Source organism: Camarhynchus parvulus, chromosome 4, assembly GCF_901933205.1.
Source record: "Camarhynchus parvulus chromosome 4, STF_HiC, whole genome shotgun sequence".
NCBI lineage: Eukaryota > Metazoa > Chordata > Aves > Passeriformes > Thraupidae > Camarhynchus > Camarhynchus parvulus.
Window position 1 is genome coordinate 64,636,899 of NC_044574.1, and position 15,592 is coordinate 64,652,490.

At 42.1% G+C, this 15,592-nt stretch overlaps 1 protein-coding gene across 1 annotated transcript in view; it reads left to right on the plus strand.

The window, feature by feature from the left end:
- The first annotated feature begins 316 nt into the window (after nucleotides 1-316).
- Nucleotides 317-15,592, plus strand: part of KIAA1109 (KIAA1109 ortholog) — an 87,777-nt gene continuing 72,501 nt past the window's right edge. The window contains 5 exon segments of the mRNA XM_030947036.1: nucleotides 317-422; nucleotides 7,892-8,021; nucleotides 10,564-10,680; nucleotides 12,095-12,173; nucleotides 12,813-12,877. Of these exon segments, the coding sequence (XP_030802896.1) occupies nucleotides 7,925-8,021; nucleotides 10,564-10,680; nucleotides 12,095-12,173; nucleotides 12,813-12,877 (358 nt within the window). The 5' untranslated portion in view covers nucleotides 317-422; nucleotides 7,892-7,924.

The following is a 15,592-nucleotide window of genomic DNA, read 5'->3' on the forward strand; positions in this document are numbered from 1 at the left end:
CCGACGCAACGGGCAGCCAACCGCGCCGGGGGCAGGATCCATCGGCGACGTTCCAATTTCGGGGCCGTGTGCCCGCCAGCCCCGCAAGGTACCGGCCCCGGCCACGCCCGCGGCCCCCGCGCACATCTGGCGGCTCCAGCTGAGCCCGCGCCTGCGCGCGCCGCGGAGGGGCGGGCGCGACTCCCGCACACACACACGGGGCGGGCACCGCCCTCGCCATTGGCGGAGCGGCGCCTCGGTCCCGCCCCCGCGGGGGGCGGACAGCCCCGCCATTGGCCGCGCGGGCCGGCGGCGCCTCTCGGTTGGCTGCGGCGGCGCCGTGGGCGGGGCCGCGCCTTCACCGTGAGGTGCGGGAGGGCCCCGGCTGCCGCCGCCGCCGCCGGTTCCGGGTCCGCGGGGGAGAAGCCGCGGAGGGCGATGGCGTAAGTGCGGGGGGAAGCCGGGACCGGGCTGCGCCCCGCTCCCCACCGGGATGGGCCTGGCGTGCAGGGCTCGGCCCCGCCGCTCGCCCCGGGCCTGCCGGGAACACGCAGCCGCCCCCGCGCCGGGAGGAGCCGCGGTTCGGCGCGGGGCTCCACCGGGCCGGGACGGGGAGGAGGCCCGGTGCCTGCCCTTCCGACCCGCTGGGCCGTGTGGTGACCCCTAGGGCCGGTCCCGCCGTGCTTGCCGTGGTCCCGGCCGCTCCGCGGGGGAGCGGTACCAGGAGAAGCCCCTCCGGTGTCGGGAATTCGGTGTTTTCCCTTTGGCGTGCGGTAACGCCGTGCAGAACGGCTGCGAGGCCGGCGGCGGGAGCTCACAGCCTCCGGTTGTGTCTGGCCTGCGGGGGAAGTTTCCCTGTGCTGGTCCCTGGGCGGTGAAAGGCGATGTCTGCCAGTGCCTCTGGTCCTGAGAGGGTTTAACACACACACGGTGATTTAACGCGACGTGCACCTGCTTTTTGGTGTGTCTGAAGCTGTAGGGGTAATGATACGTAATGATGTTATGATAAGGCGCTTGCACTTTGCGTTATCAATAAAAAACCCGGTGTAGTTACCAATGTAACGTGTACATGACAGATATAATACATAATATAATACTGATACGGTGGAGGTGTGTTTTGGAGGTAGCCATGTAGCAAATATCCCAATCACAATCTCTGTCTGGTCTGGTTTCCCATCCTAAGGCACATCTCCACAGCAGCCTTCACTCAACTTTGTGAAAACTTTCTAAGTTGGCAGTTTACTGCAACGTGTAACTTTCTCAGGTTTAATGTAGAAAAGGCCACAGTTGTTGCCATGCGAGTTCTTCTGTTGTATCACTTAATCCAGTAATTCTGCTTTTCGGGCTTGTTCTTTTTATTGCAGCCGTGCAGGGTTTCCCTCCCCTGCTCTTTATGTGCAGTGAGCAGCTAAACAGTGGGGCCAGAAATTTTGGCAACTGAGAAGAAAAACTAGAGGGGAGGAGGGAGTATTCCTCTTGTTTGTTAAAGTATGTTAATAGGTTACTCAGACAGCCATTGATAAAAACAGTATCGATTGTCCACTTAGGCAGTTGGCTCTGAATGGATGATCAGGGGTGTTTGTTTAGGGTCATGGCCTGAATTTGCACATTCTGACTGTGATCGTGAGTAGGTTTTGCTCGTGGTGGGTCGTCTGGGCTCGTTGTGTGAAGGTATGGACGAATTTAAGTAGATCTTATCCTTGTTTATAGAGTGCTGAAGTCACTCACCCTTTTGGGAATGCTGTTAGAGAACTTTGGCATGCGAAATGTGCATCAGCTGCTGTTTGGTGATTGCTCTTTTGCACCATTTTATCCTGTGGGAAATAGGCAAGAGGTTAGTTAATGCTTTTGGTTAGCAGCGAGCAGAGTTCTCACATGCTGCTGTGACGTGTAATAGCTTCTCCTGTCACTTCTTATCTCCTCACATAACTTATTCTAGCACTTGTTGCTGCACCAAAATCTTTGCGGTGACTCCAGGCTGGGATGAACCTATAGGTAGTTCCCTTAAGGGTGATGGTGTATGTAGCTACAAGACTGGCTCTTCGTGTGATTTATGGCAAAGACTTTCTCTTTCTCCAAGTTGTGGTGATGTGTCAAAAGAGAAATTTAGAGGAAGTATACTTCTGGAAAAATTCATAGGCATGGAGTAGATGGCTTAGTTTCATAGGGTATTTCAAAGGTACAGTGCTGTACTCAAATTTAAAAAAAGGAGGGAAGAAAGTTATTGCCTTGTTGCTAAAACAAATAACAAAGGCCCCAAAGGCAATAGTTTTATTTTTCTCTCTGAGTTGAGGAGTGTGCATGAGGAAAATTCTTATTTATTTCTACTGTTGTAAGCCTTTAGGTTCCACTGTTTGTGGGTTTTGGGGTTTCTTTTTTTTTTGGTTTTGTCCTTTTTTTCCTCTGCAGCATCAAAGCCTGGTAATGTAAGCAGGAAAAGAACCAGCTCTCCTGAAGAGGTCTGGGAGGCAAGGTTAAGAAGTATATTTTCAATTTTAAACAGTTAAATGAAAAATCATCCCAATTCAACCAGGTATTCCTAGGCTAGCAGTGGCAGTACTGTGTGTTGGTTGCCATAGCAGGGGTTTGTCTTTGATCTCTTTCCCGGGAAAACTCATGTCATTTACTATTAAAAATAGATAAATAAAAGCTACCACTTGTGCTGTGAAACTCTACCTCATTGGGCAGGCTATTGTGAGAATGATTTTTATCTTGTATCTTACCGTTCCTTTGAGTATGCTTTATTTTGATTTAATTAATTTTGAAGTAGACCTGTTATTTGCTGAGCTACTGTAGTGCAAATTTTGTTTGGCTAAGGCTGTCCACACACCGGCTCAACCAGGTGTGGCTCTGCTGGGCTCTGCTTTCAGCGCAGCTGCTTCTGCTGGGGGTTGTAGCAGGATTTCATTAGCATAATTAAAGCTCTCGTTTATTTTGTTTACAGTTTACCGCTAGTGGGACTTCAAGCACGGGCAGGCAGGGAGGGAAATAGACCTGATTCTTTGCTGTTTTCTTAAAAAAGCTCATTTTAATTGGGTACCAGGTATGAAGGCAATGCAATTTGCCCCGTGGCAGAATTGCTCTGTGGGTGCTGTCACTTCCCTTGGTGTTTTGTCTGTTTTATTTTTTTTTTTTTTTGAGAACAACTTTCCTTCTCTTCCTTCCTCTTTCCTTTGCTTGCTGACTGAAGAGCAGCTGAGTTTCCTAAGCTGTGCTGGGATGGGTTTGAAATGTTTGACCTAGCTGGAGATTTTTGGGATAGGTGCCAAGGTTGGCAGCTTTTTGTTTTGTGAGAAGTGTTTAATGTGCCTCTGGGTGCTGACAGTGTAAGAATATCCTGAGAGGAAAATTGTGTCTGTGTTTGTGAGCCTCTTTTATTATATCATTTACTTATCTAAACCTCTGATTTCATAGCAGAAGTGCTGGACACCCTTTGCAAGGCAGTGATGGAGTGGGTAATGCAAAAAATACCTATTCTTTCCTTTAAAGAGCTGCCTTAGGTATGGTTTCTTTTTTGAGATGAGGCATCCAGACATGTCATCTGCATGCATTTATTGACACCAGGGGGATTTAATGTGTCACTTTGTAACTCCACTGATTAGTAATTGCTGTGGAAGTTGGGAGTATCCTTGGAATGGCAGTTAACCTCTAATAACGCCAATTAACATATATTCAATAAGCACTTGATTTTGTGTAGATCGGAGGGATATGTCTGGCAAATTTAAACTCTTGGTTTATTTCTCCTGAGAATTCCAGCAGTAATAAGAGAGTTGGCCACGTCCATTATTTCCTTATCCACTTCATGACCATATAAAAGTATTTCTTAAGATGAAATGCCAGTTTTTCCCCCATCTTTGGACACCCCTTTTATTTAGCTGTCTCTACAAGGACATGCCAAGAAAATGACTTTACAAAGGATGTGGTAAACAGGCATTTCTTTTTCGTTCTCCTCTTCTTGCCCAGCTGAAGACCCACATCACCCTAGTGCTCCCAGGCACTGAGTAGAACATTTGTTGCTTTTGTGCTCAGCTGTAGGTGCAGGACAGACCTTTTGCAGGTGGGTGCAGCTGTCCCTGCCAAGTGGCTGCACTCTGGTCACCGAGTTTCTGGTTTCTCTGCTGCCTGCTCTTGCATATATGCATGCCTCCTGTGAATATTTAATGACTTAGCTCAAACAGAGGTTTGTTCTTGGTGTTGAGTTAATTTGCCAGGCTGAGGTTAAAACGAGTTTTCCTATCTGATGTGACTGGAACGAGTTTATAAAGATTAGGAGCAGCTGCTTTTGAGTATTTGGCATTTTAGGGATGAAATATTTGCGGTGAAAATTGGTTTGGGCTTGTAACACTGGGAGCGGGCTGAAAATGAAGTGCATCCCCTCAGGATTATAACTTCCCTTGCCTCTTTTTAGTACTGTGAAGAATGGATTATGTGTGACACAAGTAATTAAAATTCACTTTTTAAAGTCTGTTAAGCGTATATTCTTGCTATAAAGACAGCCTGGCTGACCATGCACTGCAACTTCACAGTGAAATCAAGCTCTCATATCTTTAACCCAGTCCAATGTCTGCCTTGAGCCTGCTGGGTGCTCCAGACGTGCATAACTGAAAAGCAGTCCTCTGGTATTTCAGTTTGGGCATCATAAATGAGGGATTTGGCCTTTATCTCTCCTTGCTTCAGATATTCATTTGGAGAAAGACAACTACACGATGCCCTAAAGGACTGCTGTGAAGATAAAATATGAGTATCAGTGTTCTGTCACCTCAGTCCTACAGAATATTTCTTTTCTCCTGTCTTCTTCCCAGGAGAGAGCTAATACGTTTTGTATTTATTAACGTGGTGTGTGGCAAATGAGAGGCACAAGTGATATAATGAGTAGTAAAAATGTGTTTAAACAATAAGGCAAGGGGGAAGGCAAATAAATCCAAACACTTATCATGGTCTTAGACTATATTTCAGCATGCTGACTGAGCTGTTCATCACAGAGCAGCACAGACCTTGAGAAAAGATGCTCAATAAATGCAGAGATAGAAATGTGAACTTCTGGGTTTCTGTTCCTCTTTGTTAAATTTTCTTTTGTGTATTTGCATGGTTGGCAAGAGTCAGCTTCACACCCTCGGGTCTTGTCATTCCAAGAGTAGTTCCTTGTAGGGTTTACTTCAGAGAATTCAGTAGGCAGCATGAAAGAACGTTCCAGGCTCAGCAGCCTATGCATCGCTGTTCCTGGAGAGTGCAGCCGTTTGCTCTGGTGGCAAAGCTGAATTTGCACCCAGGAGTAAATGTAAATGCAGCAGGGTGTGGGCAGTGAGAGCTGCAGGACTCGCAGCTGTGGTTACAGTGTATAGGGCGTGGAGGAGGAAGGCTGCAAGCCCAGCTGTTAAACCAATGGTTACAGTGTCTAGGGGCTGGAAGGTGCAAAGAAATGCTGGTTACTCAAAGTAGCAAATAGCTGTTCTGAAAAGATGGCATTTCTTCCTCTGAGTTATCCTGAGAGGAAAATTGCTCCTATTATAAGTTATCCTGATGGTGCAGATCCTGCCCCTTCCATCCTCCGGGCCTTATAAATGCTTGGGGACATTATGAACACTATGTACTCCTGAAGTCTCTGCTTGTATCCCCTTTTTATTACAGTAATTAATAATCGAAGTGGATTAAGCACCTGATTGCTCTGAGAGGTGTGTTGAGAGCTCTCATCCTGTGCAGGTGTTGCTACTGGCTGGTTTTGGGTTGTTACCCTTTTATTGCCAGCATCCTCCCTCAAGGAGCTTTATCAAGGGCAAAGACTAACCTAACTAAAGCAAAAAACCAAATCAGTGGGCCAGGGTGTTAAAGGATCATCTTTGAAGCTCAAATATGTTGTACTGACACATGCTGAGTGATGGGGGATTCCTGAATTTATTTGCATGCAGGTAGGAAATGTATCCCAGAAAAAAATTGCATGTATGTTTATAGTTATGGATAGTGATGACAAAAAAAAAAATGAGCACGGTCTTTATTTAAGTAGCTAAGTATCAAGATTGAATACTTTCAGTCTCCAGGTTGTCTTGCCACTGTCCTATTTAATGATTTTTTTTTACATGTTTCAGTATAATGTAATTTTGGGTGATAATTTCTTAGGAAAAAGCCATGGTTTGCTTCCTTGATGAGGTTAAATATTGGGGGTTGAGGCAATAGATAGACAGTCCTCACCTACTGACAACATTTCCATGGTGATCTTGGTCACAACAGAGTGACCCTGTTGTCCTTAGGTGAGAAAGAGAGAGGTCAAGTCCTTGCATCCTTTTATGCTGCAAGTGTTGATTTGGCTTTCTCTGTTTACCCTGTGATTCAGGGGTCTGGAGGCTGCCTGCAGAGGCATCATCTGCTCCATCATACAAACTGACATGTGGCTTTTTTATCAAGGTACTGTGGATGTCTTAAAGCAAATCACAGTGCCATTACGTGATTTAATTTGCTGTTCTGAAGTTCCTTCTGAAACAATGGTTCCTTTCTTAGTCTGTGTGCATTTGTGTGATGTTTATTCCTCTTATTCCTCCCCCTTGTAGGGGAGTAAGTTGGTAGCTTTTTTATCATCCCTGCTGGAAACTGGTGTTGGTTCATTGTGTTTCGTTGTTGGTTTTTTTTTTTTTTTAATTGTTTGCTGCTTTCATGTTATTTCCTCCCTATTCTGTGTCTTCTTGCAGAAGGGGTAATGAACAAATTATTAACCCTTATTCTTGGGATTGTACTCCTCTTGCTGTTCTAAACACAGGCTGTTGGTTCAGGTACAACAGGAGAAACAAGTGCATTAAAGGCAGTTTTTCTCCAACTTCTTCCAGTTAAAATAATAAGAATAGTTTGAGTATTAAAGGGTAAAAACAGATGAATTGCTACTTTTACAGCTAACATTTGCAAATACTAATTATTCAAAGCTATTTTGCTGAAAAATTAAAGACTCATCAATGTTAGTTTTATGTTCTAGAGCCCTTGATGGAGAAACCAACAGAGACTTCATAACAAAAGGGAATAAAGTCTACTCATATTTTTTTGAGGGGTGAATACTGTCAGGAAGACAGGCTGCCAGGAGCTGGAAGGTGTTAGAAGATAAAAAAAAGAAGCAGAATTAATGCTGCTTTTTTATAAGAAGATATGACATATAACATCCAAAGGAGAAGACTTCAAATGAACCAATGCAACAAAAATACTGCTGTGTAATTACAGATGTTGCTGAGTTGAGCAACTCCCTGCTAATCAGATTTAATTAATATTAACCCAGTTGCAAGGTGATTTTTGGATGGTTTGAAGAAGTGTATAAGATCAAAAGGACTGGTTTTCTCTTCTCTATGACAGATCCACCAGATAGTCAGTTTTAACAGAATGATACAAACCCATCCTCAAGCAGAATTATGGACACAGCAGATCAGGGGGTTTGGGGAATTTTCCGTAACTCCCAGAAGTGTCTCCTTTGGCCTTTCCTTCTGCAAGGGCAGGGGTTTAGTCTCATGTTACATTTTTGCATGTTAGTGAGCTTCATTCAGCCTCATTTTTACTTGTATGTTCAGTTGCCTTTTGACTTCCTGCTGTGGCACAACAGTTTTAGACATTTATTTGCTTTTGTATGCTGTACAGGGCATCCAAGATACTAAATTTGGAGGGCATATTTTGGTATTTTGTTGATGTGTAGTTTGTTTGGGGCAGTCTTGTGCCAGGAAACTGTTCCAGCAGAGATGATTGGAAATGTTTTTGGAGCTTTGGAGTAGAAGAGGAGGTAGCTGAAAATCATGAAGTTGTTATTGAAGGAATAAAACAAGTACTTGTGTATTTGTGTGAAACAGACTGCTGGAGAGAATTTAAGATGGTACATAGTCCATTTTTTCCAAACTGTACTGTGCTTGTTATTCATTTTGATTTTGGAATGGCTTTCTGTTTCTTTCAGTTCTATAGGTGCTGGTGCAAAAACAGTGTAGCAATGGATCAAAGAAAAAATGACAGTTTTGTCCCAAGTATCACGCAGCTGGAAGATTTCCTGACAGAACATGACTCCAATGTGGTTTGGCTGTTAGTAGGTAAGGTTAACTCTTCTGTCTTGGTTAAATTTATTTTGTAATAGCATAACAAAGGATTAGCATGGCAGTCAGCTACCATAACTTCCAATATGTGCCTACCTGCCATCTGGTAGTTTCATCTGGTGTAGTTTGGAAAGTGATCCGAGGACTATTGTGTTTAATGACCCAGCTTCCTGACTAAATTGTGGGCCACAGTGAGCCTTTAAGCCAAGCTGTCATTCAGTCAGTTATGAGCTGGATTTGTAAACATGCCTGATTTAGGTATGCTGATTATTTTTTTTAGCACTAGTGTTGTTGCTTGTATTGGTGTAGGCATTTTTATTCATCTCTAAACAAGTGGCTCAAGGACAGCAAACTAAATGTGAAGTTGTACTCGGGTCCATGTAAGAATACTGAAAGTGTGCAATGAATTCAGACTTTTCCAAAGCAGATAGTGCCTGCTTTCCAGCCTTGACTCTTGGACTTGGAGTGAGGAGCAACACATGAACAACAACTTTTTTTCATTTGCCCTTCTGACAAGTTAAAGTCTATTGGCTATTGACATACTGGAGTTATTTTTCAGTAGGCCAAATTAAATAGAAAGGATGTAGGTAAATTATTTGGGAGTTTATCTGTTTCACTTTTAGCATGTTGAAATGGAAAGCTTGTATTCAACATAGGGTTCTCAGTGTAGTCAAGATGAAAATAGGGGAAGTCACTGGTAGTAGCTCATGGTAAAATGTGGAACAGATGCAAATAGATCTGAAAATTTTGTCTTCAAAAGCTTTGACTTGCTTCCTGTTATGAGGTTTGGATAGAAACACATGATGTTTATGAAGTAACCCAATTTCAACCAGCCTTTCCTCCTTTGCTTTTATCTGCTGACCTATGGCATCCTGTTATAAGGGAGCATAAAAAGATATCAGTGTTTTCCTCTCCTGAATGCTGAAACAGCAAACTACTGCTCTCAGTAAAAGGTGATGAATTCCAGAAATGAACGTGCTCCTCAAAGAACCATTGCTCACTTCTGGAATCATTTCTAAAAATCACATGCAGTAAAACTTCTGAAATGCAATTTCCAAAACTTGGTTTCAGTGAAGAGGCTTTAAAAATCAAGAATATAATAATAAAATCAATGAAGTTTATGGGATTTGGTGGAGGAAAAGGCTACAGTTTGTGGCAGAGGTGAGTCTAGTGCTGAAGGCAATGGATCAGCCTGGAAAGCGCACTGGTTTCCCAATTGTTGTCAGTATTGTTTCACCTTGAGAGGGCACCTTCCTGACTGCAGCCATCTAGCAGTGCCAAGTTGAACTTTAATCTCAAATTAAACTCCATGGACCCTCAGAGTGTGAGTCAACCCACCTTTCTCCCTCCCCAGAGAGGACCAGCAGGGAGGAGCTTACTCACCTGAACGTGGGGGAGGTGAGCACTGTCCTTGGAGTGTGCCTGCCCTCAATGCCAGCTGGAATTTCTTTCCTGGGATGTAGATTCCACAATCCCTGCTCTTTCCACACAGACTTGGTTTGCTTGAGTTTTGCTCGCACTTGGATCCATTTGGAAAAAAAATAAAGGAACAGATAGATAGGTTTTGTAAATATTTTTTTCAGTAATTATCTGAGCTCTCTTCAAAGTTAAGGTTCCTATGTGTTTCTGCTCTTCAGATTTTTCACAAAAAAATCCATTTTTAGCATAAATAAAAAAATTCTGGTACAAACTTCATGTTTTTTTCCCTACTCTGCTTTGGGTGAAACAGAATGGTAATTATCAGTAAGGTGAATTAGAACTAGTCCATTCCTTGGCAGTGCCATTCCTTTTGGGTTTGTCCTTCTGGAAGCTTAGAGAACCCTTGTAATTAGAAATAGGTTACTAGCTCTTAATCAACTAAAGTAAAAATTACTTTGGGGATTAGCAGACCTAATTTTTTTAAAAAAAACTTGTTTCTCATTGGATTGCTATTTCCTTTTTTCCCTATCAAATTCCATGCTTGAACTGTTGAGGTATTTCTGCTAACCCAAGGGCTGGTGCATTTCTCTCAGGAGGCAGTGTTGTAGGAGATGGTTTTGTATATGATAGTGTTTCCTGTGATAATATGTCAAAGACTAGAAATTTAAGTTACAGGTCACAACTGGGAGACGAGTAGGGAAGGTATGTAGCATGACTTTGGTGTTGAGGTTTTTTAGGGTGTTCTGAAATAAATGTCCATGTGGGACAATGCATGTTAGAACTCAATCTATAAAATCTAACTTCTTAGATGGTAAGTGATGTATGAAATAATTGATGGCATCTGCATGTCCTCTGGGAGGACAGGTTTTTATATGTTGGGGAATGGAAGAGCAGTGAAGAATCTATGTTTTTCTGGACTTCCCATTTCCCCTTTTCCCCCCATCTCTTCACACCCTGCTCACACCATCTCTCTGAAAACACCCATTCAAGTGTCCCATCAGTTTCAAATTTTTTGGAGAGCAGGAAGAACACTGCTAAGCCTCATAGTCCTAATAGGTAAGGTTTTTATCTGGATCAGTGTACTTTAAAAATGCTTTAATTCATTGTAATCTTTCAACAGCAACAATATTGTCCTGTGGATGGATTATCTACCTAACTTACTATAATTCCCGGAACATTGGACTCATTTTAACGTTGGTTCTTAACAGATTATATAAACATGGCTACATCCATATTGGTAAGTTATGATTCATGTAATGCCAATCTTTGTCTGCTGCAGTTTGCTGAAATCTTGAAGTAAACTCAAGTTTTCCTTCAAGTGTTCCTTCATTAGAGTGATTTGAAAATATTCAGTGGATTCCAAGCAGAGACTCAAGCATTAAGTCCCCGTTCCAGCACTGCCCTTGCTTTCTAAATAAGCTGTCAGAACAACTAATCACAGGTTGGTCCATACTGGGACTATGGTATGTGGAATTGATACTGGCTAGAACATTTTGCATCAAAATCCATTAACTTTTTATTAAAATATTTTAAACTTTTTTCAATAAAACAGGTCAGTACAAATCACTTGGGCACTCACCCACTTACAAAAATATCTGGTGCTGAGTCACAGAGGGCTGTAGCCCACAACCTCACTGATCACACTTCTAATTTTCTTTCACTTTCTCCTCTGCCTTCCTCTGTCTACTTCACAGAATAGCAATGACTTTAGTTCTGGACTTTTTCTGCGACTGTACCTCATAAATGTAGTGAAAACTTCAAACCAAAAAATCCCACTCACACTTGGCCTGCCACAGACACCCTTGCAATTCATTTGCTTATATCCTCAAGAACCTAAGAACTGAATTGCAAACCACATTCAAATCCAGCTTTTTGGAAGAGCAAAATAGATAAAATACTTACTGGCTGCTACACTTGATCTGTAGGCTTTTATTAAAATTTCTCTGTGAAATTGCCATTAAGTAAGGACAGCTGACATGGCTGGCCAAATATGTGGTGTTCTTTATGAACCTCATCAACAAGTAGAACATAATGTTAATTAAATCCCACAATTTGCTGCTTGGTTTCAGTTGTTTAATGTTGATTTTGGTGGTGGGGTTTTGTTGTTTTGTTTTTTTTTAAATTATGGTGTACTTTCTGTGGGTGCGGTGAAAAGCCTTAGGAAAAATCTGGGCTGTTGCATTACCTGCTGGTCTTTTCATACTTATTAATCCTTGTTGCTGCAAACATAATTTGTTGTAATAATTGGACCAAAATCCTTACAGCCATTTAAAATTTTTAAAAACAGTCCATCAGGAATCTTTGTTCCTCTGATTATGGTCTTGCACACAATGTCCTGAAACTCCAAATATTCAAAACAGCTTTTCTAATTCTTTTGAGATTTGTATGGCACCTGGATGTTTCTGAGTGACTCATGTACCTCAGGGGCTTGGTGGTGTTGTTGGGTGGTGCCAAACCCAGCATCCCTTAGCTGTGTACTTTGTTTTCTGTGTTCTGCATCTCTGACTTGCCTTCAGAAAAGGAGCTCAAGATACCCAGTTAACCCATTTCAGATAATTGAATGCTGTATTCTCTCTGTTCACAAAGCCAACAGCTTTAACAGCAAAATCAACAGGGTAATAAGCATTATTTTTATTTTTTTTTATAATTAGGTTCCTTTTCGTTTTCTGTGCTATCTGGAAAAGTCATGGTGCGTGAAATCTATTTCATCACAGAGGACATGTCCATCAGGTACAGATTTCCAAGCGAGTCCTCCTTCTAAATAAGTATTTTAAATACAGGTCTAAATAGCACAAATCAAAATGGAGCTTTCCAAATGAGCAGTGTGTTTATAAGTGTTAGACTGTCTCTCCTGGTGCTGGTATTTAACACTCCTACATACTTGGAAGCTCATTTGCTGTTTTAGCCTTATCATTTGGAAGTGAGTGCTGGATAAGATGGTTGTTGTCCTACCATCTTATACTTGTCAAATAAACCACTTTGGAGTGTGAAGGAGAACTGTGTTTTCATTTATGTCTTTGACTCCTTCGTGCTCTCGCTCTTAAATCTGCACAATTCATGTTGGCCAAGTAGCTGGCATTTACTTACTGGGATTCAGGATAATTTGTTTTGTGAACAGCATGCCAGCAAATAGTTTGTAGTTTTGATTCTTACTGTTAAAATTGGAAAGCCTTGAGGAGGCAACGGATATGGGGTTTTATATGAGCTTCAGCTAAAGCAGGAGTCGTGTAATACACCGTGTGCTGTAATGCTTTGTGCTTTCATGTTGCTTGTAGACTGCCTCAGCTGCAGGTCTCTGCACAAATTGCTTGTAGGATGTTGGGTTGTTGCTCTCTCAACTTCTGTTTTATTCCAATTTGTTTGGTTTAGAATTCAAGATGGATTTATCATTTTTCGCTGGTGGAAGATGTACAACCCTAAGCAGAAGCAGCACGGTAGGTTTCCCAAAAAGCTTTCCAAGTCTAAATTACAGGTAGCCCACAGAAACACACTTCCTTTGCACAATCACAGGCATGCAATTGCTTTGTTCATGTGTACCTGAAGTACTCTGATCCTCAGAAGGTATGGATTTGTTCACTGGTTGCAGAGTAGATGCAATAAATACAGGATTCATTATCGGGGACATGAACCCTTCCTGACACAAACCATTAATCTTAATAGTAGCCTTCATTAGCTGCAGTCCAAGCATAATTGTCTCTGTATTGAAGTTGATAACTATGATGAATAGAGATGTCTCATGTTCTGCAAGTGATTTTAGCTTGAGTTTCAGTGAGTGTTGTGCTTTGTGATTTCAGCTCAAGTGTTATGGTAGGGGATGTCCTTTAGTATTTGACAAGCCTGTGTCTTGACTTCTGTGGTTACAGAAGTGGGGAAGTATAAAAAAATTGATTTTTCTTCCTTATCTCTGGCTGAAGATGGATGATTAACACAGATGCAAGAGATTAATTCTATCTGCAGAAAACACAGAGAGAAAGCATAAGTAGCCTAGGGCTATGTGCTTAATCATTTATAGGATTAGAATCTTGTTGGATGAGACTCAGGTCCTGCTTCTCTTGACTTTTGGAGCCATCACAGCTCCATTGCTTATTCAAGGAGGTCTGGACATGTCAGCTATCTACAGCTGAGTACACTAATTGAGAGGGTCATTGAGCTTTGGAGGGTTTTTTTTCCCACCTTGCCTTTGGAAGTGGCTTCTGCTGGCGTGAAGCCTCTCAGAGCTGTCAGCAAGCTCATGGAGCTGTTGCTGTGTCAGTACAACTCAGCAGTGGCAGCAGTGCTGCATGCAGAATCAGTCAGGTGAATGTGAGACTCCACTCTGGGCAGTGATAGGAGTTTGGAAGAGCTGCCCATTTCTGTTTACTGAGGCACTGCTTACCCTCTGAGGTGGTAGGGCACAATTCAAATTAACTCTACAATAAAAAAGTCATTCAAGAAGTGGAACCTAGTCTTAGAGTTAATTAGATTTTGCCAGACCTGTTACTGTCCAACAGGTTTTCATAGTATTGTCCTCATCTGCTAAAACATATTTCTCTGGTGGCTCAGAATGAAAAATGAATTTAATTTAGTGCAGTGAAGATGGTTGCCTGTCCTCTATGGTGACAATTTTGCTTTGCTTTAACGTTTCCTGCTGGCATTTAAGGCCAGGTGATTAGTGGACAAATAATCCAAGTAACCACAGAAGTTAGAGGTGTCCTGGTCTGACAAAAAAAGTAATGTGACTAAAATGCTCTTGAAGTGTTAAGTCATGCTGGAACTTGAGGTTTTGTATATACTTGGGAAATGGAAGTGGTTTAGGAACAAAAGCTGGAGGATCATGTTGTGGATAGGGCACACCCCAGTGACTTGGCTGAGGTGCCACAGCCCATTATCAATTTTCACATTGTGAAACAATCTGGTAGTTACTTGTACATAACCTACATAAATGCTGCTTTGAATAATTTAGTAGCATCACATTCAGATTTGCTTGTCTATTTTTCCTTGCCCTTTTTTGTTTCTTTTCCAAAAGTGTTTTAGCAAACCAAATTGATGTGTGGAGGTCAAACCTTATTTTGTGGTTAGGAAAAAGAGATACATGTCTCTTTAAATTCCCCTTTAAATAAATGAATTAGTACCTATGATTTCATTTAGTAAATCAAGTCTAATGCTTGCATCCAGGAATTGAAGAATTACATTTGTTTGTGTTCTTGATGCTGCTGAGATCTCCTGGGTGAGCAATTGTGTGTCCCAATCTTTGTCCATGTCATTCTTTGCCTTAGTGATGCAAGTTAAGGTTGGCAACAAATGGATTTGATGATGCTTTTATGAAAACAGGAAGGAACTGAAGCTGGCTCATTAACTTTTCTCTGTCTCCTCTTCAAGAAACTTGTGATGTCAATGGGTTCTGGAAACTTACTTTCTATGTATATATATATTTATAATTATATGGAAATTTCTGGTATTTAGATGTGATAGGGGAAAAGTTAGGACAGTGTTGCAGAGATGTGTGATTTTGAGGGACACATGAGTTTTTTATCAAATTGGGTGCATTTAATCAAGTAGATGTCTCTAAACCTTGGATCTTGGGCATCTGCATTCCTTCTTTTGACCCTGACCACAAATGTTTGCTCTGAGTTTTAATTTCTCGTGTCTTTGGGAAATGCTGCCTTCAGTTTGTACCCCCTGAGTTACAGCTTGGGGACTGCTGTAATAACCATTGGTTCTTCAGCTGCCTGAAGTCTGTTTGACTTAGCAAGACCAGATGAGGTTTTTAGAGCAGCTCAGGTCTCTTGAGTCAATGTGTAATGGGCACTCTTTCAACTGGGTAATTAGGGGGAAGTGGTGCGAGCTTTTCCCTCACATTAACTGCATAATTAGGTCACACTTTCTGAGGCAAAAGTATGTCACAATCAGCTCTCTGTATGATCAGCAGATGTTAAAACAGGTTTTAAGGATCAGAGAGCCAAGCTGATATAACAGTTGAAATCTTAAATTTGTGAGAATGTTGACTGATTGTGCAGAATGAGTATGATCTAGTTAGTTCTCGCGTAGTAATTATTTCTCTGTAAAAGAAAGCTTTTTCCCACTTCAGGCATGGTGTACCAGGGAGCTTGGCTAGAAAACCATTTGTGTTTTGAGATTGAGTTGCTCTCAGTGATATCTGTGCTAAAAAG